Below are 22,313 nucleotides of genomic sequence, written 5' to 3'. Positions count from 1 at the left end.
AATCCAATGTTAGCAGCCTACTAGCTTGGTATGCATTCTTCTACCCCATTTATTTTTGTTCATAAAGATATATATATATATATATGTATATATATATATATATGTATATAAATATAGATTATATAGAGCTAATAGAGATTATATGGAGCTCATTTAAAACACACACACACACACACACACACACATATATATATATATATATATATTTAAGTAATCTTAAACTCAAACTCACAGCCCCAATATCAAGAGTCACATGTTCCTCCAACTGAGCCAGCCAGGCACCCCTCATTTTGTTTTTTACTGAAATAGAATCATTCTACAGACATCTGTAAATTTTCAAGAGGAAATGTGTGTACCTCTTAAATGGAATACCTAAGTAATTTAATTAGTATATAACTGAAAAAAACAGTGTTGTCTTTAAGATGAGTAACTGGCGGGGCGCCTGGGTGGCTCAGTCGTTAAGCGTCTGCCTTCGGCTCACGGTGTGATCCCAGCGTTCTGGGATCAAGCCCCACATCAGGCTTCTCCGCTAGGAGCCTGCTTCTTCCTCTCCCACTCCCCCTGCTTGTGTTCCCTCTCTCGCTGGCTGTCTCTATCTCTGTCAACTAAATAAATAAAATCTTAAAAAAAAAATGAGTAACTGGCAAAGACAGATGTCCATAATTAAGTCTGAATACTTTCACAGGTTTAAAATCATTCTCTGTTGCTGTATTTTCCTTCACGAGGGACAATTTGAGGGAGATTATTAGAACTTAGTCAGAAAACTGTATGAGGGGCACTCAGGTGACTGAGTTGGTTAAGCATCTGACTTAGACTCAGGTCGTGATCTTGGGGTCCTGGTATTGAGCCCAGTGTGAGGCTCCATGCTCAAAGGGGAGTCTGCTTCTCCCTTTCCCCATCCACCTCCAGCTCATGCTCATTCTTTCTCTCAAATAAATAAAACCTTAAAGAAAAAGAAAAAGAAAACTATGAGATTTATAAAGTCCAGGGGAGTTGACCTTAGTATATAATGCTTAATAAATAAAATTTTTAGCCTTCCAGGTGTTAATGAGAATCTGATTTCCTTAATTTCACTCCCCAAATTCATAGCTTATATAACTATGTCCCAAAATTTGCCCTTATTATTGGATCTAATAGTCAAATTCAAGTCCAAGTCTACATGGGCTTTTATACTTGGACTGAAAATTAAAAAAAAAAAAAAAAAAGAAAGAAAAAGAAAAGGTGAGGGGTATAATGAGTTTGAAATTTAACAAAATTTCCAGTGGTCTGCGGCTGTATTTCTCAAAGACTCAGGTCTTCCCAATGTGACTGCACTGAAAAGTTCATACCTAAGTCCCATAAAATTCTCAATGAAAAACTAAAATTTATTTATTCCTTTAATTTTTAGGGCTGTTAATTTTGGTAGACAAACTATAAGGAGACAATCCTTCTCCTCTTTCGGTGGAAGTTAGGGGTCTGGGGAAAGGAACTGTCTCTAACCTCTACAAACTTATTCTTATAACTTCTATAAAGAAAATGTAAACCTGCTCTCAATCTGAAAAGGTCTACTGAAAGTGACTAGAGCTACAGTTGAGGAGTTGAGGAGACTGGGGGAAATTGTCAGGTTAGTCACAGATGACGAGAAAGGATACCATTTAGTACAATTTCAAAGTAAGGACTGGTTTCTCCTTCAAATTGTAACCATGCTAAATTACATACCATCAGTTAAAACTTTCTACCCTCTAAGGTTATTTCCATAAGCTTATATATATATAACCATGAAAAGTTTCAGATATTCATTTATTAGGTGGTTTGGGAACAGTTCCAATGAATTATTAATTACTAATTCCAGGATTTACTCCCTGAACAATGAACACATATGAATTTTCACTAACATTATCATGAGTTTTGCATATACACCAATCAAGAGGATAAGAGACCTCAAGCACAGAATCTACTTAACTTCCTTGGGGGTATTCTGGTCTCTCAGGTAAATAAGCATTTTATAAGCCTATTCAACAATTATTTTTTTTTTAAGCAAATCAATCAATCCTAGTCATGACCCTTGTTCTAATATTATGCTTAAACAACATGAAATGCTGTAAAAAGCAAGAGCAATAAAGTATTCTAACCCAAGTCATATTTTCTTTTATTCTCAAAAGTTGTAATGTTTAGGTGTCAGCAGAACTACATATTTATGTGAACATACATATCAATCTATTACAATGATTTACTTTTTGTCTTGACTTCAATGAAGTTCGGCAGGTAAATTAGTTTATGATTATTTGAATTGTAAAAGGTTATCAGAACGTTAGTTTTATTTTTCCTTTCTTCAAATTTGTCTTTTTAAGGCACTGAAAAAGATGACACAGTATATTCCATCACAAAGTGATAGATGAGATTTTTCCACATGAAAGCTAATGGTTGACAAACCAAAAACACAGGACTGCATCAATACCTATAATACTGGTTTAAAATGGAGATATAGGAAAATCACTAAAGAAAATACTTAAGAAAGTAGAACTGACTATTTAAGGTAGTGGGAGGGAAAACAAGAAAAAGGATTTCCTTTGCCTTAGATATGTCATTTTATTTTATGTATACTATAGGTATTATAGCTTTTGGAAAATCTGTTGAAACTTGATTTTAAATATTATTGAGAGATGCCTACCTCTTAATGAGTCAAGCTGAGAATTTCCAAGCCCGTATATCAATGTGCAGGATCTAACAACTTTCACAAGCACAACTGGATGGTGGGTAGGTAAGTGGGGTCTGTTGCCCCTAATTCACTTATTTGCTTATTCGATAATCCTACAGGTGAGGTACTCTGCTACAAGCTGGAGATACAGGATCGAACATGTCTGAAAACAGACATGGAGCTTACACTCTAATTAAGGGAGACAGAAAAATACATAGAATGTACGATATAACTGTTATGGAGGAAACAAAGCAGGGAAGAAGGGCAGGGGATGTTGGAGGTACTGTTTTAATTAAGGTGGTCAGGGAAGGCCTCTCTAAAAAGAGGACATATGTGTAAAGGCATGAAGGAGATGAATCATTGTGGATACCTGGATACCCAGCAGAGAGAACAGCAGGTAGAGGCAAGAACATGTTTGTTCTTTTAAGGGACAGCAAGGAGACCAGGTGGAATAAGCAAGGGATAACTACAAGTGATGTGGTCAAGAAACCAGATCATATACAGCCTTGTTGGTGATTCTAAGGCCTGTAACTTTTACTTTGGGAGAGATGCAAAGTCTTATTTGAGGATTTTGGATAGAGGATTGATATAATCTGAGTTATGTTTAAAAAGGATTACTCTGGGGCGCCTCAGCTGGCCAAGTCAGTAGAGCATGCAATTCTTTTTTTTTTTTTTTTTTTTTAAAGATTTTATTCATTTATTCGACAGAGAGAGACAGCCAGCGAGAGAGGGAACACAAGCAGGGGGAGTGGGAGAGGAAGAAGCAGGCTCATAGCGGAGGAGCCTGATGTGGGGCTCGATCCCATAACGCCGGGATCACGCCCTGAGCCGAAGGCAGACACTTAACTGCTGTGCCACCCAGGCGCCCCAGAGCATGCAATTCTTGATCTTGGGGTTGTAAATTCAAGCCCCACATTGGGTGTAGAGATTACTTAAAAATAAAGTCTTTAAGGGCACCTGGGTGGCCCAGTCAATTGAGCCTCCGACTCTTGGTTTCGGCTCAGGTCATGATCTCAGGGTTGTGAAAGCCCTGGGTCAGGCTCTGTGCTGGGCGTGGAGCCTGCTTAAGATTCTCTCTCTCTCGGGGCGCCTGGGTGGCTCAGTCGTTAAGCATTTGCCTTCGGCTCAGGGTGTGATCCCAGCGTTCTGGGATCGAGCCCTGCATCGGGCTCCTCTGCTGGGAGCCTGCTTCTTCCTCTCCCACTCCCCCTGCTTGTGTTCCCCCTCTCTCTGGCTGTCTCTCTCTGTCAAATAAATACATAAAACCTTAAAAAAAAAAAAAAAGATTCTCTCTCTCTCCCTTAGTCTCTCCCCTTCTCTCTCTAAAAATAAAATAAATAAAATAAAATCTTTAAAAGCAAATAAATAGACAGACAGATAGATAGACAGATAGACAGACAGACAGAATTACTCTAACCAGCTACTGAAAACTGAATATAAAGGGGCAAAGAAGCAGGGAACCAGTTCAGGAAGCCATTAGAATAATCCAGGCAGTAAATGCTCACTTATGCTTCTGTTAGGAGGATAGTGGTAGAAATGATGAGAAGTGGTCAGATTCTGGATTACGCTGTGAATGCTTTTCAGGGTTAAAGCAATGCATTAAATTATGATACAACAGAAAAGTGGCTTTCCATGAGTGGAAGAGATACAGCATCAGAAAGGAGAATTAGTGCAGGAATGGCTATAGATTTCCTTCCTCAATCTTCCCTGTCTTTGAATGTACAAGCAGGAAGGCAAGCAAACAGGTGCTCAGAAAATACTGACCTTTGTCTATGTTTTGAGCCATATGATTACAGGAAAACTCACTTAGCCTGGATCATGAGTTCCTATGGCCTTACTTTACAGCCGAGATTTCCAGAGACAGGTGACATGTTATTACAGGCACAGTTTCTCGACTCCCTCCTATGGTCTGTGTCACTTCTTATACTTTCTATATATCTATTACTTGCAAGTCACCAAGGTTAGTCTTCCGATATTCTCTCATTCAATTTTCACCACCCTGGTACACCTTCCATCACATCACTTTTACACTGTTCTTTCACGTGTCTGCCTTTCTTATACTCTGAGCTACTCGAAGGCAGGGACCATGTCTTATTCATCTTTATATCTTTTGTACTTGGAATATTGCCTGGCATGTAGTAGGCAACCAGCAAATTTTTGATAAATATAAAAAAGGTTTATTTGGGTGATTCAACAGCGGAGATGTTTTTGAACAAAGGTAGAACTAATCAGTATTACACAAAACTAAATATTTGAAATAAGGAAATCTTTAATTAAAAACTTGGCTCAGTTATTGAGCTCAACAGCTGTGTCTCTCAACCAGTCTTACTTTTGGCCAGTAGTATCTCAGTAAGTCTAGGGAAAGGATGAGAGGCAAAAGGCATTTGAATACCATTCTGTATTCCTTGGAGTTGACTAAAGATAAAATAAATGCCCTTTTTAAAAAATATTTATTTATTTATTTATTTGAGAGAAAGAGTGAGAGAGCACGAGCAGGGAGGGGCAGAGGGAGAGGAAGAGAGAACTCCACGCTGAGTGTGGAGCCAGACACAAGGCTCGATCTCACGACCTGAGCTGAAACCATGAGTGGGATGCTTAACTGACTGCACTGCCCAGGCACCCTTCAGTTTTCTTCTCTGTAAAACTGGAACATTAAACGGTATCCATCTTATACGGTAGATGTAAGGATTACATAAATGACACAAACACAAATATCTATAGAACATCTATTATGTGCTGAGGATAGAGCAGTGAACAAAGCACTCCCCTTCCCTAGTTAGTAACGCATTTAGCACAGTGTTTCAAACACTGTAAGTAATTACCTATAGCTATTATTATCTTGGAAATGTCAGATATACCTTACAGAATGAGATTATGTATCCAAGATGTGTTCACACACGTTAAAATTTTAAATATTTAAGGGGTGCCTGGGTGGTTCAGCTGGTTGAGCGTCCGACTCCTGATTTTGGCTCAGGTCATGATCTCAGGGGTCGTGAGTGAGATCGAGCCTGTGTTCAGCTCCATGCTCAGCGGGAAGTCTACGTCTCTCCTTCTCCCTCCCACGTGCACTCTCTCTCCCTGAAATAAATAAATCTTTAAAAAAAATTTAAAAATAGGGCACCTGGATGGCACAGGCAGTCCTGGGATCGAATCCCACATCAGGCTCCCTGCTTGGAGGGGAGTCTGCTTCTCCCTCTACACTTCCCCCCTGCTTGTGATCTCTCTCTCTCCCCCACGCTCGCACTCTCAAATAAATAAAATCTTTTTTTTAAAGTTTAAAAAAATAAAATTTTCTGCATATTTACAAAATTGTTGACAAGAGGAGAGAATCTGTGGCAGACTCAGAACTGGGATTCTTTCCGCACTGCAGATTCCCTTCCTTTGGAAGATACCAATGAAACAGGTTAACTTTAGCAGGCCTTGAGCCATCTTTCTATCCTTTACATTGTAAAACTGGAATTTCAACCAAATTACTTTTATGCAGTAGTTAACATATGAGTCATTTTCCAAGCAGAGTTCAGGAAAAGTCTTCCATTACAGCAAGAATACGAATGTGACTCATCAGTTTTCATTACAGACTCTTTTTGCACATATAACTGGTACTCTGGCATTACAGAGGTGGGGTGGTTACAGGGATGTATAAAGTAAATGGGAAGTTTCTTAATCTCTTTAACTGATAAGAAGGTAGGGCATCTGTAATTACCCAGGGCTTCAGAAATCCTTTGTGAACCAGCAGCAAGTCCAGCAGGTGGAAAGATGAAAATGACAATGAAGAGAGGACAGTATTGTCAGAGGTATGGGTCTTAAATAAGCCAGAAGTATCCACATAAAGAGGGAAGACTAATGACTGAAAAGCAGCCACAGTGAGTAAGAAAGAGTTTAATCCTAATCAACCTAATTCACGTACATGGGTCAAGAAAGAACGAGCGGCAAACATCTGAGAGGGTTGCAGGGTAAACAATATTCTCTGTGGAGGGCCAGGTTTCAAGACAAACTTAGAGCATGTATGGGACTGGATGAATAGTTCCCACAACCCGAGGCCAGAATGACTCTGCTTCCAAGTGAATCTTCATGAAGCGCTTCTGGGATGCTGGAAGGCCTATAAGCTTCTTCAGATGGAGTCAGTGAAGTTCAGGTTTGATTGAGCTCCAAGGGAATCTTATACAAGGTGGTCAGGCTAGAAAAAGATCAATTAGTGTCCAGAACCTTCACCATGTAATTACAAAAAAACCCAACAGTTAGATCTTGGCAGATTTAGGGGAAAGGGCGCTGCCTTCTCTGAAGTCGGCCATAGCCTAACCCTATCTTAAAAACTTACATTCACTGGGGTTATTAAGTCTCACGGTCATTTTAGATAAAGAGTTTAACATACATTCGAGGCCAAAATTAAGCAGTTAAGCAGAATGGACTACAGATTTAATTCACAGCTGATTATATAACCTATTACAAATCATTCTTAACTGTTCTGTACTACAGTTTCTTATTTAAAAAAAACAACTGCTCATGATGTCTGAGACCCTTCTGTTATCACAGGCAAATAAGATCATATTTGTAAGAGCTTTTCAGAAGAAAGAAGTAAAGAAATATGCTATTAAATGTAACTGCCAAACTAGAAAATCTGCCTAAAAAAATTATCATTGACAATGTAATGCAGAGAACAGTGGTATAAAACTAAGCCAACTTTGGCTTTTTATTTTTAAGACAGTAAATATTAAAAAGTTAAAGGTACTTAAAAAAAAAGACTTTATTTGAGAGTGAGCGAGTGTGAGTGGGGGGGGGCTGGGGGGTACGGGGGAGAGGCAGAGGTAGAGAATCTCAAGCAGTCGCCATGATGAGCCCACAGCCCAGTATGGGGCTTGATTTCACAACCCAGAGATCATGACCTGAGCCAAAACCAAGAGTTGGATGCTTAACTGACTGAGTCACCCAGATGCCCCAAAGATTTTATTTTTTTAAGTAATCTCTATACCCAACATGGGGCTTGAACACACGACCCCAAGATCAAGAGTCACATGTTCTACCCACTGAGCCAGCCAGGCACCCCAGTTCAAGCTACTTTGCAAAGAAATAACACTTCTATCTCCACAACTAGTCTTGAGAATCAGATTCAATGTCACTAGTGGCCTAAAAAACACAAATAAAAACAATGATATCATTTTCTCCTTAACTCACTGGCCAAAATTTTAAAAGATCAATTATAGTTGACTGAGTACCACCTTTTAGAAGAGCAATTTGACAATATTTATTCAGATATAAATGTATATATCCTTTAATTACACAATCCTACTTAGAATCTGACTTACTGAAATAACCTTACACAGATACACACACACATAAAGATATTTATTGTAGCACTATTTGCTTAAAAAAATGGGTTGTAACTATAAATCTAGATGTATTGGTAAGAGAAATTGCCGGCTACCTTGGTACGTCCATATAGTGGAATAAAAGCTAGCCATTTGAAAGGTAGATCTTTATGAGCTAATGCACAGATATGCATTCATAAGGAATTAGGCAGAAAAAAGTTAAATTGTAGAACAATGTATAGCATAGTGACCTTATTTTTATTTGTTTAAAGACACTTTAAAAATTACAATCAATAGTTGATATATTTATATGAGAAACATATATACCAAACATTCATATTCTAGTATGTTTCAATCTAAATTCATCTCAATAGAAAGCCATATCACTTTTTTAGGCAAAAGGTTATAGGTATATTCCAATATAAATAAAATTAGAAAAATGTTTTGTGCTTTGTATCATGTCTCTGGGAAGTACAAATTAAAAGGAAAAGATTCTTACTTTAAAAAAAAATAACTTCTACAGCCCTTCTGATCTTTGAAATTTTGACTGAAATTAGGATCATGTGATGCAAAATGATGTCCAAAATAACAATCCGCTAAAATTTACTGTGCTACAGGTAACTCAACGTCTTCTAAATTACTTTTGTTTTTTTTTAATCTAAAAAACGAATTAAGATAAGCAGATCTGAATAAAGTATTGGTGGTTTTGTCCTTCTTGCTTAAGACTATTATATCAGCAAGAGTCATCAATAAGCAGCATCAAGCCAGGCTTCATATAGACCTTTGTATACAACTGCTAAGTAGGTACATATTTTCATCTAACTGTGCATGAAGAGGTACGTAAATTTTACATGTTATTTATTACATACCTCTTTTATTTCAAACCTTTACTTAGCAAGCACATGAAGCAAAGCAGGCAAGCCTGGGTTTACAATATTTCTTGATGCTGCCTCCTGACGAACCATTCAGTAGGATTCCTATTAGAACATTGCTTTAGATGATGAGTAGCCAAAGGGACATGGCTATTGTTACATATGGTATAGAATAAACATTCTTTTAGGTAGGCTGACTGATAGTTACAAATTGGCACACTGCCCCCAAAGTCCGACAAATTAGTTATATGCCAGGTACTCACATCAGCATAGTGGCCTATCATATCACATCGGTCACATCGTTTTCTCCAGGAAGGCCTTTCAAGACATCTATGAGTGGAAGACATAGGCAAACAACAGCCTAAGCAAAAGCGGGCCGGGCAGGCATACTGAAGGTGTCCTCTCTCAGAACAGAGACAGCAGGGGCGGACTTTCTAGGTGGCAAACAGAAAATCTCTTTAGCAAAATAGGTTTCAAATAGAAGATTAATTTTTCTTTTTCTGTATAATTCCATAACATTTATTTCCAATTTGAGACCCCAATGAAGGTCAAATCTTGAGTATAACTTTAAAATCAAACAAAATGTCTGAAATCAGAGCTTTAACACAAGCTATCTGTATTGTGCGGTTGCCAAAAAGGCTTATTGTGCATGTACTATCAACTGGCATCTGCTTATGGATCAAGTGGATCGTGCCTGAGAGGGAAAGTGGGATGAGGAGGACCTGGAAGCTGAGTCGTAGGAGAAACAGATACTGAAAGAGGCCGCTTTGCTTGGAGGACCAAAGACAGAGGAAACCTAAGAGCTGTCTCAAAGATCTGAAAGACAATCATTTGGAAGAAGGAGTAGGTAAACAGAAGGAATGTTTCTTGACGGCTTACTGTGTGTCAGGGAACATCTAAGAACTTTAGTTCTGTGTTGTTCCAAAGATCGATGTATCTGTTTAACATAATTTACACCAATAAACATTTATAAATGCTTAAAATGATAACTTTCTAACAATGAAAATTAGCCCACAATGAAACAAGCTGTCTCATAAAGTAGAAAGTTTGGAAGTGAGAGGAGTCTCAGGAATCATTCAGTTTAAACTCCTCATTTTCTAGATAAGCAAACAGAGGCACAGAGGGTGAAATGATTTGTCTACCGTTGCGCAACTACCAACGGAAAGCTAAAATGATTCCAGGTTTTTCTGACCCTAACTTCACTGTTCCTTCTCTGCTATTATTGTAGGCTGTGACCTACATGAAAATGTAATGTGAAATCTACACATATATTATGCAAGATTTGAATTCAAGGGTTATAATGGGGTCCACTCTTAAGATTTTGATTTTTAACGAGGAAAGAAGCATCATGTGTTTCACATACTTGTGGAAAGGGGCAGTTTTTCGATAAATGGCCACATTTGTCACAATTTCTACAGGTAACATTTTTGTTGGCTGAATAGTATCGGTGAGTCCATCTTCCAGATGATCTATTATTAACTATCTGGGCCTAAAGGGGGAAAAAATAAATAATTAAAACAAAATTTTTACTCTGTTCAAAAAAATTAACAGCCATAGTCTATTTAATCTAGAACCCAGCAACAGGGAACTTTTGTGTTCTTAAAAGAGATTAGAAAAACTTAAAAGGGATTGCCATGAAGACAACTCTACTTCTTGTCTGTCCCTCCCCCCCATTCTTTTACACTTCTCCACATGGTTCCACTTCTTTTGTATCTTTCTCTCCTTACAGTTCAGGTCCAGTAGAGGTACTGATAGGCATCATTTAGACATTCTGGTGGCATTCAGAACCAAAGATATTGCTGATTTCTATATCTGAATGTATACCATATTTTTCTGAATGAGAAACGTGCTTAAATTTTTACCTAGGGGATTTTTTAAAATGATTTTTGTCTTAAAAGTTATAAAACCATGTAATGACCAAACCCATTCTCTCTTTTGAACAGCCCAGGGTTACTGCCTATAAACTGGATTATAATTTCTAACGGACAATGAGATAACTTCCTTCCAATAGAGTACTTTTAAGATCTATTCTGCCTATAGTAACCCAATTCTAGTTCTCCTATATTCCAGCCAAGATCACTAGATTTTGCAAAAGAATATTAGCAAAAGATATCATATTGGAATAACTAAAGGGGAATATGTAAGTGCCAACCATGCTTTTATCTTGTTGGGTAGAATTCCATCTTTGAAAAAGTTTTTCATCTTTTACTTGTTATTCTGCTGGATTGACCCGGTAGGCCCCATGTAGACACAATCTAATTATCTCTTAAAACTTTTCTTTTTTTTTTTTTCCAAGTTGTAAAATTATTCTCTTTTCTAACCATCTGTCACAATTAAGGCTAATAATTGACAAAGACAAACACCTGCCACATCCTAAATATAGACTAACCATTTCCTTACACTGAAGAAGCAGTTATTTCCGGTGTTGATCTTTAGTGGTACCAGGCAATACGGGCTGAGAGGACTCACCATGGCAGAGAAGAAACAGAAGGGAAAGGGGACTAAATCATGATGGCAATTAACAGACCGACAAAAATCAAGGCTGAACCGCGCTTCTGAAAAGTTCAATCGCCATACATTGAAATCAAACTTTTTCTTACAACATACTTGGACCACTGCTATCTCTAAAAAGTTTATGAAGTTATCATACTGAAGTGAAAGGAAACTTCAAATCAAAGGAATTTATTCATCTATTATTCATTACTTCGAAAAACAATTTTTTTTACCTCTGCGTCTTTGTCACTGATGAACCAATTTACACCATCTTCTCCTACAAAACAAATAAAATGTTACTCAAATCTTGACACCTTTAAAGCACTTATAGATTGACATTATTCAATTTGTCAGTACTGAAATTGGACCCCAAGGGTGTAGTGAGATATATGAATATTTTAACCTCTTATCTTGGCTCCATTATTACTTGTGTGGCTCTAAACAAATACTTAACCTCTCTTAACCTGTTTTCTTACCTGTGAAATTCATGGGAATAATATTTGCCTATCTACCTAAAAAATACTCTGAGACTCAAATAAGATATGTGAAAATGCTTTGAAAATCATCAAGCTATAAACAAATATAAAAAAAAAAATCAGTGAAGAAACCAAAAACCCAGTAGCAGATGCAGGAAGAAATCTTATCTAAACTTCCTTTATCTGACTAAAAGAGAGCTTTATGAAAGTCAGCTACACAGCAACACCCCCCCCCCCCCCCATCTCATCACCCAGGGTCTCCAGTCAGGGAAATGACTGACTTTGGCTTCTAGGACATTCCAAAAACAAGTTGTATAAACCAGCATCATCAAAAGCTTCCATCCTTTGAAGCCCTAAATACTTGTGTTTAAGTTGGTAAACAAACCTTTACCTCTGGCAACTGAGTTGAGTTGCTCATTACTGTGCCCTCCCACACTCAATTTTTCCTCCTGTTAATATATCACTAGTTATTTCACAGGCCCCTACCATTCAGACCCAAGAAGGCAGAGGAAAGGTTTTTCCTTCCAATATCAGTATTAACTATGTCTACTAGCTTCCCATTGTAGTTGACTTTCATTGTAACATTTTAAAAAACTGGACTTTGAAGACAATCTCATGATCGGGGCTAGAAATTTAACACTGTATTTTGTAACATCAGACACAACGAAATAAAACAACAAATGAGACCAACTATCCAGAAACCACTGACTGATCTAAAAATACAACTGTAAAAACCTAGGGTGCTTGGGAGCCCTACATTCCTCTTTATCAGCTGTTTCCTTCTCTCTGCCCTTTGCAAATGGATGCTATTCCTCTGGTCCACTCATGACCAAGGAGGAAAGGACACATGACTAATGCAGACGCTATAGTATCAACAAAGGACTGAAAGATTTTTTTTTTCTTTCCTTGAAGCAAAGTTAAGATTTCTTCCTTCCTCCTATCTATTCCTCTTCTCTATCTTGAAAATGCAAATCGAGCCTGACTCTTTTCTTTGAAAGGAATTTTGAGGAGACATGAAGTAATCTACATTTCCCCAGGCCTACCAGGAGTAAGTGTCTAGAGATATACTTAAAAATAAAATAGTTTTACTAAGAAAACCAAAGGGCTGCTTTACAAAAAGACCAATCCATAGGAGAGCAGAGATGCTGTGCAGATGATTATGTCCTTTGTAAAGTTTGGAGGCTGCATCCACACACGGAGAGTGGAGAATACATTAAATAACAGTGCATCATCACCATCCACAACAGCATTCTTTCATTCAAAAGATCCATCTAAGGAGCATGCTCTGCTGTAAGTTTCAAGGCTGCCTTTTGTACCTCAATGTCCTTCATCTTTAAGATTCAAAATGACCACTAAATATCACTTTAATTAAAAAACTGTCTTAATATTGCCCTTAAAAAAATAAAACCTAAAAACCAGTGAAATGCAAAATAGCAACTATTACTACCCCCAATTCCAAATAAATTTACAGCTTAACAGAGAACAGTGAGAAAAGGGAAGGTCTGCGAGAGGAAGATCCGACTCCATTTAGATTGTTTTAACATTCCTGTGGAATTCAACAATATTCCAGGTGGTATACTAACTCCTCAACAAGCTATAGTATATTCCTAGTGTAGAAAATTTATCAACAGGTATACAAAACAGGTTTCAATTACAGACTTCTCAGTGGTAAATGGAACAAAGACATCACCAGAAACACATGAGCCAACTCCTGGTGCTACCCAAAGGTTCCAGTTTTGGTTCCATCCTGGTAATAACAGCTGACTCCTGATCTTTCTCTTTTATCTACCTCATTTTCTTAACTCCAGATCCCAAACTAATGGAAGCTTTGTCTAAGGGCAACTCATTAGAACTTCTACAGGCAGGGGCGCCTGGGTGGCGCAGCGGTTGAGCGCCTGCCTTCCGCTCAGGGCGTGATCCCGGCCGTTCTGGGATCGAGCCCCACATCAGGCTCCTCCGCTATGAGCCTGCCTCTTCCTCTCCCACTCCGCTGCTGTGTTCCCTCTCTCGCTGGCTGTCTCTATCTCTGTCGAATAAATAAATAAAATCTTTAAAAAAAAAAAAAAAAAAAAAAAAAAAAAGAACTTCTACAGGCAGGCAATTCTCCACTTCGTTAAATTCCTGGTATGGGACTTGGTAGAAACCTGGGTTCCAATCTTAACCCTATCTTTTATTTGCTGTGTGGCGCTGGGCAGGTTATCGAACTTCACTGGGCCTGTATAATAATGGGCTGGGTTAAATGGCATCCATGGTACTGTCTAGCACTAAGTTTCTATGATTCCTTTGAATTTTCGTTCATTATTAAAATCAAATCCATTGTCCTCCAGGCCTCTGCAACTGGCACAGGGTACCTTCCCTTAAAGACAACTTCCCAAAGAGCCCAAAGCACTCATGTTCCATGTGTTCACCACCCTTTGCCATAGAATATAAAATGGGATTGCCCTAAAGTATAAAATTGGAATTGACTTAAAGATGCCTAATATTAATTCTTAGCTGCCTTAGATCCTTGTCTTGCTAATATCTGGGGCTGTGACTTTTTTCAAACTTCAGAATTGTAATCAGAGCAATAGCTGGTAACTTCTTCCTTGCATCAAATCAACTCAGTGCAACAAACATACTGAAAGGTTACAATGAGCAAGGTGCTATAGGGTAAACAAAGATGAATAAGAGCATATAACTTAGTAAAGAAGACAAATGAAAGAAGAAGAAAGGAGTAAGAGAAGACCAAACAAAATTCTACAGTAAATTTAGAGAAAGAATAGCCAATGTCTGAATTTAGGGGGGAAAGAGGAAAAAAGTCACAGAAGACTGTGCTATAAAGAAAACTTTATTGAAGTATAATTTACATAAAAAATATACCCATGTAAAAAATACAGTATGATGTATTTAGACAAATGTACACACCTGTGTAACCACCACAACAATCAAATATAGCACATTTCCACCATCGCAAAATGTTACCTTGTGCATATTTGCAGTTGACCCTCTACCCCAGGCAACCACTGATTTGCTTTCTGTCACCATAGATTTGCTTTGCCTGTTCTGGGACTGTACATAAATAGAAATCATATATTATGTACCATTTTGTGTTTGGCTTCTTTCACTCTGATTATTTGTGAGATTCATTTATATTGTTGGGTAGTAGTTCCCTTTTTATTGCTGAGCAGTATTCAGTGTGTGAATATAACCACTTGTTTAGCTGTTCATCTCCTGATAACACTCAGGTTGTTTCAGGTTTTGCAACTGTAAATAAAGCAGCAATAAACATTTTTTAATTGACTTAAGTTTTCATTTGCCTTGGGAAAATACCTAGGAGTAGAATTACTGGATATGGTTAAGTGTATCTTTACCTTTATATGAAACTGGAAAATTCTTCCAAAGTGGTTCTGTCATTTCACATTCCCATCCACAATGTATGAGAATTCCATAGTTTCATAATCTCACCAATACCTGAAACTGCCTTTTCAATTTTAGTCTTTGAATGTGTATGTAGTAATGCATTAGGACTTTAATGGGCATTACTCTGATAACTAATGATGCTAAGCATCTTTTCATATATTTATTTGCCATTCATATATCTTCTTTCAAAAACTATTTGAATTTTAGCGTGCATTCATTCATTCATAGTAGGCAACATGCCCAGTGTGGAGCCCAGTATGGCACCAGAATTCACAACCCTGAGATCAAGACCCGAGCTGAGATCAAGAGTCAGACACTTAACTGACTGAGCTACCCAGGCACCCCTTAGCTTGTTTTTAAATTTAGTTGTTTCTGATTTTTTTGAGGGGAGTGAAGGAGGCTGTCTTTCTTTGATTGAATTATAGGAGTCCTTTGTATTTTCTAGATACAAGTCTTTTTTTTTTTTTTTTTTTAAGATTTTATTTATTTATTTGACAGAGAGATAGCCAGCGAGAGAGGTAACACAGCAGGGGAGTGGGAGAGGAAGAAGCAGGCTCCCAGCGGAGGAGCCTGATGTGGGACTTGGTTCCGGAACGCCGGGATCACGCCCTGAGCCCAAGGCAGACGCTTAACGACTGCACTACCCAGGCGCCCCCTAGATACAAGTCTTTTATCAGACATGTGTTTGCAAATATTTTCTCCCAGTGTGGCTTGCTTTTTCATTTTTTTAAAACAGAGAACAGAGTTCTCAGAAAAGCGAAACTAATAAATTTGACAACTTTTCTCTTTAAGGTTTTCTATGTTCAGAGAAATCTCCCTATGCAAGGTTACAAAAGCAAGCACTTTTTATATTTTCTCCTAAAATTCTATAGTTTTAGCTTTTTATGTTATTACCCATTTCTCTCCAATTGAATATCCAGTTGTTTCAGCATCATTTGTTGAAAAAAATACCCTTTCTTCATTGAATTGCCTTACCACCTTTGTTGAAAATCAACTGACATGTGGGCCAATTTCTAGAAGTTCTAGTATGTTATATTGAGCTACAGGTCCATCATTATACCAAACAACTTTACTTTAAAAACCTAAAATCATGTAGAGTAAGTTTTCCAACTTCTTTGTTCTTTTTCAAGATTGCTTTGGCTATCCTCTGATTTCTGTAAAAATTTTATTTTAAATTTTATTTATTTATTTGAAGGAGAGTTGGGCACAAGCAGGCAGAGCGGCAGGCAGACGGAGAAGCAGGCTCTTTGCCGAGCAGGAAGCCCAACGCGGGGCTCAATCCAAGCATCCTGGGATCATGACCTGAGCCGCAGGCAGATGCCCAAACGATTGAGTCACCCAGGCACCCCCTGATTTCCGTATAAATTTTAACTTGCATTTTTTTTCTCTTTAAAGTTCAGCTCTACAGCCAATGTAAGGCTTGAACTTATGACCAACCCCGAGATTAAGAGCCACAAAAGTACTGACTGAGCCAGCCAGGGGCCCTTGATTTCTGTATAAATTTTAGAATATAATTTCTACAAAAAAAGCCTGATGGGATTTTGTTTGGTATTGTGCTACACCTACAGATCAGCCTGGAAAGATACTTTAACAATATCAAGTCTTCTAAAACATGAATATGGTGTATCTCTTCATTTACTTTGGTCTTCTTTTTTTTCAGCAATGTTTTATGGGTTTCTGTGAACAGGTCTTGTATATATTTTACTAAATTTATCCCTGAGTAGTTCATGTTTCTTTCTGTTACTGAAAATTTTTTTAAAATAACATTTAATTTTAAATTATTTTTTTTAATTTCATTTTTCAATTTCTGATGACAGGTTTATAGAAATACGGTTGGTTTTTGTTTACCTCGCAACCTGAAATTTTGCTAAATTCACTTAGTACTAGAAGCTTTTTGTAGATTCCTCCCAATTTTCCATATACCCTACATTTCACCTGTGAATAAAGACAGTTTTATCACCTCCTTTCTAATCTGGATGCCTTTTATTGCTTTACCTTACCTCAATGCATTATAAAGGACTTCCAGGTGTAATACTCAATGTTTTCAGTGGTGACAGAAGATAATCTTTGTTTTGTTCCAATAGGGTGAAAAATTCAGTCTTTCTGAATTAAGCAAACTGTTTGCTATAGATTTTTCATAACAGGTAGAGGAAATTCTTTTATTTTCCTACTCTCCTGAGTTTTTAATATGAATGTGTTTTAAATTTTATCATCTGCCTTTTCTGCATCAACTGAGATGGCCCCATAGTTTTTCCTCTTTCTGTTAATATGGTGAATGACAGTAATTCATTTTCAAGTAATTCAGTGATTCATTTCAAGTTGTATTCTGGGATTAACTCCACTTGGTTAGGATGTATTATGCTTTACAATATACTGTATAATTCAATTTGTTAGTATTAAGAATTTTTACATCTGTGTTCATGAAGGATACTGGTTTATACTTTTCTTACAAATGTCTTTGTCTGGTTTTGATATTGGGATAAAACTGGCCTCATAAGAGTTGGGAAGTGTTGGGGAGAGTTTGTATAGAACTGGTATTATTTCTTCCTTAAATATCTGATAGAATTCACCGGTGAAGTCATCTAGGCTGGAGTTTTTTCCTTGTTGTGAATTTTCTTGTCCAGGAATTTTACCTGCAATGAGGCTTTAAAAATAGTAATAGAAATAGTAATTCTACTTCTGTAGTAGGTATGGATCTATTCACATCTTCTAGTTCCGCTTTGGCCCAGTTTTGTGACTTTCAAAGAATTTGTCTGTTACTCTAAGTTGTTGAAATTATCAGCATAAATGTCCATAATAGACTCTTATTCCTTCCCTTTGATTTAGTTTATTTGTACTTAAGCTCATCCACTAAATTTTTTATCTTAAATACTGTATATTTCAGTTCTAAAAGATCCATTTGGTTCTTTTTTTATATCTTCCATTTCTATTATATTCCTTTTTCTTTAAACCTAGTGTATATTTTTAATAGCTGTTTTAAAGTCCTTTTCTGCTAATTCCATCATTTCTTGTCAGGGGGGCAAGTCTGGTATAAGTTTACACAATATAGGTGGAAGGGAAAGTCCTATACCAGATTTTAATAGATGGAGATGAGAGACGACACCGGTAAAAAGGAAAGGTACAAGCAACAGAATGGAAGAGGTAAAAGGATATGGCAAACAATAGTTTAATTGAAAGAGGGTATGGTCATTCCCTTACTAAGAATTTTCATAGACCTTTTTATATATAAGAACACTAAGCATTAAATATTATTACTTATAAGATACCTTTTACCTGAAACACATATGAAGACAATATTAAATCTATTAAATCTATTCTTCCAACTAAGAAAATTTCCATATCCTCTTCTGGTTTAACTTTATATACCTTTACTTTCTACTGTGTGAGCTCTCCACAAGGAAGAGCACAACAGGCCTTTCTACCAGACTAGTAATATTGAAGGCAGATAGAGTAAAATAGCATTACAGTGTTCTCTGTTAACACTCAGCAACAACCAGAATACTTCATCTCTTCTGAAATAACTTTCAACACAAAAAAGTAAACCCATAACCTTACATATATTTTACACATTTTTTCCTTTTTCTGGAACTATTCTATCTTAATTACACACACACGCACGCTTTCTCTATTACTACTGCATGGTAATAAACGTAAACATCTTTCATATTTATATGGTGATTCAGAGTCTATTCATTGTTTTAAATATACATTTTATCCCCAGTACTCTGTATGTTATGGTTACAAAAATATTCACTTTTTATGTGTGTACTTTCTACAAGAAATGGCAACTGGTGCTTTCTGTGAAAGGTAGTGCTAATGTAGCTATTTACCAATAAAACTGCATTCAATTTTCAAAGGATGTAAGACTTCGGACTAGATTTCTTAGGAGCAAAGCCAGTTTCCTCTCTGCTTCAGTTACATTAGCCTGCATCCTGGTGGGTGGGAACAGCTGATGATCATTCCTTTGCTGAGAGCATCCACAGACAATTATAGAGCTGGTTCTCTCTATATTTTGGAGTAATATGACAGAAAACAGGAGTTAATAAAATGTATTTCAAAGATCACCAAAGATGACAGAAGGACTCGGTTCAGCATATCCAGCTGGTTATTCACAGTGCAGGTGACAGGGTCTAAGAACCTTTTCCTGAGCCCAATACTCCTGCAGCTCCTTCTTATAAGGAAGCCAGAGATACCTTATATTTTCTAGATATCCTAATTTCTAACACCTAAAATTATAAATCTCATTAGATTTCAATGAAAAGGTATGTATGTATGATTTTCTTAGCATACAATGGGCTTGAATTTAATATTCAGCAAATCAGATATAAAAACTTATTTTCCCTACTATTTAAGAGTGTGAATGTGGGGCACCTGTTTGGCTCAGTCAGTAGAGCAAGGGACTCTTGATCTCATGGTTGTGAGTTCAAGCCCCACACTGGGTGTGGAGCCTACTTTAAAAAAAAAAGAATGTAAATGTGACTTTCCTCAATGTGTAAAATGCTTTCATTTAATGTAGTGTTGAGTTAATTTTCAACAAATATTTACTGACTATCTCTCATTTTAAAAGACGGTATAGGAGAGAGCAAGATGACTAAGACATAGTGCCTGCCCTCAAGGAACTTACCACAAAGTAGTATGTGCATCTTTGGGTGAAACAACCTTAGAAGGATTACTGTACTAAGTAAATAACCATGATAATTTCATTCTTTAAAATAGAAAAATGAGGGGTGTCTGGGTAGCTCAGTCGATTAAGTGTCTGCCTTCGGCTCAGGCCATGATCTCAGGGTCCTGGGATCGAGCCCCACATCGGGCTCCCCACTCAGCAGGGAGTCTATTTCTCCCTCTGCCCCTCCCCCTGAGCACGCACACGCTCTTTCTCAAATACATAAATAAAATCTTTAAAAAAATGAAATAGAAAGATGAATAATCTTGTTTTAAAGATAAAAAGTCCACTATTATTTAGGGAATGGGGTATTTAACAAGAAATACTGAATTCTACTAATGAGCAATTAACTTACGATTACTATACGACCAAAATGGTCTTCCTTATAATTCTAGATATGTAAGACCTTTAGCAAGTGTTTTCTCCACAAATAATCTTTGAATCTATTCAGCTCACAACTGGGGACTGGGGCAAAAAAGACAATGGTTGTTATATACCTACAACTCCTAAGGAACAAAGATTTTGGGTGTTCTGATTATCCTCTCACTGGTAGGTACAGACAAAACTCTTGACTTGCATGAGATGGCATTCTTTTCACTCCTCTAAAACACAGTGAAATGGTCAAGAAAAGAAAAAAAAATGGAGAAGGTTGTGAATAACCCTCCCACCAGGTAACCTGAGGTTAAATTATTCCAATTTTCCACTTAATCCAGTCCAATTTCCATGACTACAAATTATAAACGTCCTTTGAAGGTTGAGCTCCTCATAACCAATGCTTGTGGGTAATACTCAGTATTTCTCTCTCACTTGACCTCTGTGAGCACTTACAGTTCTCATGGTTGATGTAACAGAATACTTTCCCAGTTCTTACCCGCCTTCGCAGTTTCCTCTTCCTTTACTGGTTACTTGGTACGCTCCACTCTTTGCTCTCCTCATTCTAGATTCTTAGTCCCAGCTCATGTCATACATGTCCATGGAGAGAACTCCCAATCTGTCTCTCTAGACCAGATCTTTTCCTGAGCTCCTGATCTATGGGACATCTAGACTAGATATCTTGCAGGTAACTCAAACGCATAATCCTGAGAAATGAATTCTTCATTTTCTCCCCATTCCTTGCACTTCTCGCTCTTAAAAACAGACAAAAGCTCTTATGCCGCTTCCTTGTATCTTCTATCTCAATAACTTGTTTCAATGTATTTTCCATATAAAAAACTTCAACTTTTCCCTCTCACCTTTCACATAATTACCAAATCCCATAAATTCTCTCTCCATCACAGCCTCAATACCATTATACTGGCCACTGATACTCAGTTTCTCAGCTAGACTATTAAAATAACTTCTGACTATCTCTAACACCCCAACTCATTTTCCATTCCACAGTTATTAGAATGTTTTTATTTTTTACAACATTAGTTTCAGGTGTACAACACAATGATTTGATATCTGTATATACTACAAATTTAATAATGTTTCTAAAATGGAAATATGAATACTTTCTGCCCTGAATGGTCCCTCGATGCCTACAGGATAAACTTAAAACTTCTTTGTATGCCACACAATGCCTTCCATGATTTGGTCCTTACCTGCTTCTCTGGCTTCATCTTCCTGATCCCAGTGTGAGCTTAATAATTTCCTCAGTGTGTCCTGTTGTTCATTGCCTAACTATGCCTATGCATGTATCCCCTGGAACACAAGCCACCCCCAACTTCACAACATGGAACTAGGATTTGGTCTTCAAGTCACTAATCATGTGCTACCTCCTCCACTGAAGTCTTCTCTGATAACCCTTCAAAAGCAAAGATGATGGCTCTCAACTTTGTACCATCCTAGACTTTGACCGTGTCATTTCTATCTTTGTATCTTCCAAAAGCAGGATTATTTAGTTATCACAGGTACTCAGGTTTACTGAATTTCTTAAATAACATTTCCTCTTTTGATTTCACTCTGATGTAAGTATTTTCTCCCTCCCTAAAAATGCCTTATTTATCTCTTAGGCTATTAAACACTTCTAAACCTTATGTTAACAGCTATATTAATAAATATTTTTCTGTCCCTCACTACATTGTAAGTTCTCTACGGACCTCTATGGACCATCTGTTTTATCCACCTATCCAGTTATCAGCATGACATCTTGCATACTTTGAATTACATTAGAAAAAATAATTTAAAAGAAAAAGGGAAAAAAAGAGACCATTAATATGCATACTTGTGTGAGTAAACGTTGTTCTGAACTGGGGGTAAAGAAAGCCAATAACCAATTTCATGGGTTGTCACTGTACAGATATATAGAAGTTCAATAAGATAATTCTTGTGGCACCTGGCTAGCTGGGTCGGTAGAGAGCGCAACACTTGATCTCAGGGTTGTGAGTTCGAGCCCCATGTTGGGTGTGAGAATATAAATAAATAAAAACTTAAAAAAAAAAAAAG

The 22,313-nt window shown here is 37.2% G+C and overlaps 1 protein-coding gene across 2 annotated transcripts in view; it reads right to left on the bottom strand.

The window, feature by feature from the left end:
* Positions 1 to 22,313, bottom strand: part of ZCCHC7 (zinc finger CCHC-type containing 7) — a 241,827-nt gene that overhangs the window by 40,546 nt on the left and 178,968 nt on the right. For both annotated transcript variants that reach the window (XM_026506221.4, XM_026506220.4), the window contains exons 3-5: positions 11,582 to 11,625; positions 10,219 to 10,344; positions 9,119 to 9,289 (exon numbers count right to left, since the gene is read on the bottom strand). In XM_026506221.4, the coding sequence (XP_026362006.1) occupies positions 9,119 to 9,289; positions 10,219 to 10,344; positions 11,582 to 11,625 (341 nt within the window). The remainder of the gene's footprint in view (positions 1 to 9,118; positions 9,290 to 10,218; positions 10,345 to 11,581; positions 11,626 to 22,313) is intronic.

Source organism: Ursus arctos, unplaced genomic scaffold (genome assembly GCF_023065955.2).
Source record: "Ursus arctos isolate Adak ecotype North America unplaced genomic scaffold, UrsArc2.0 scaffold_18, whole genome shotgun sequence".
In the NCBI taxonomy this organism is placed as follows: domain Eukaryota; kingdom Metazoa; phylum Chordata; class Mammalia; order Carnivora; family Ursidae; genus Ursus; species Ursus arctos.
The sequence above is the reverse complement of the archived record's forward strand: the minus strand, read 5'-3'. Positions and strand labels throughout refer to the sequence as shown.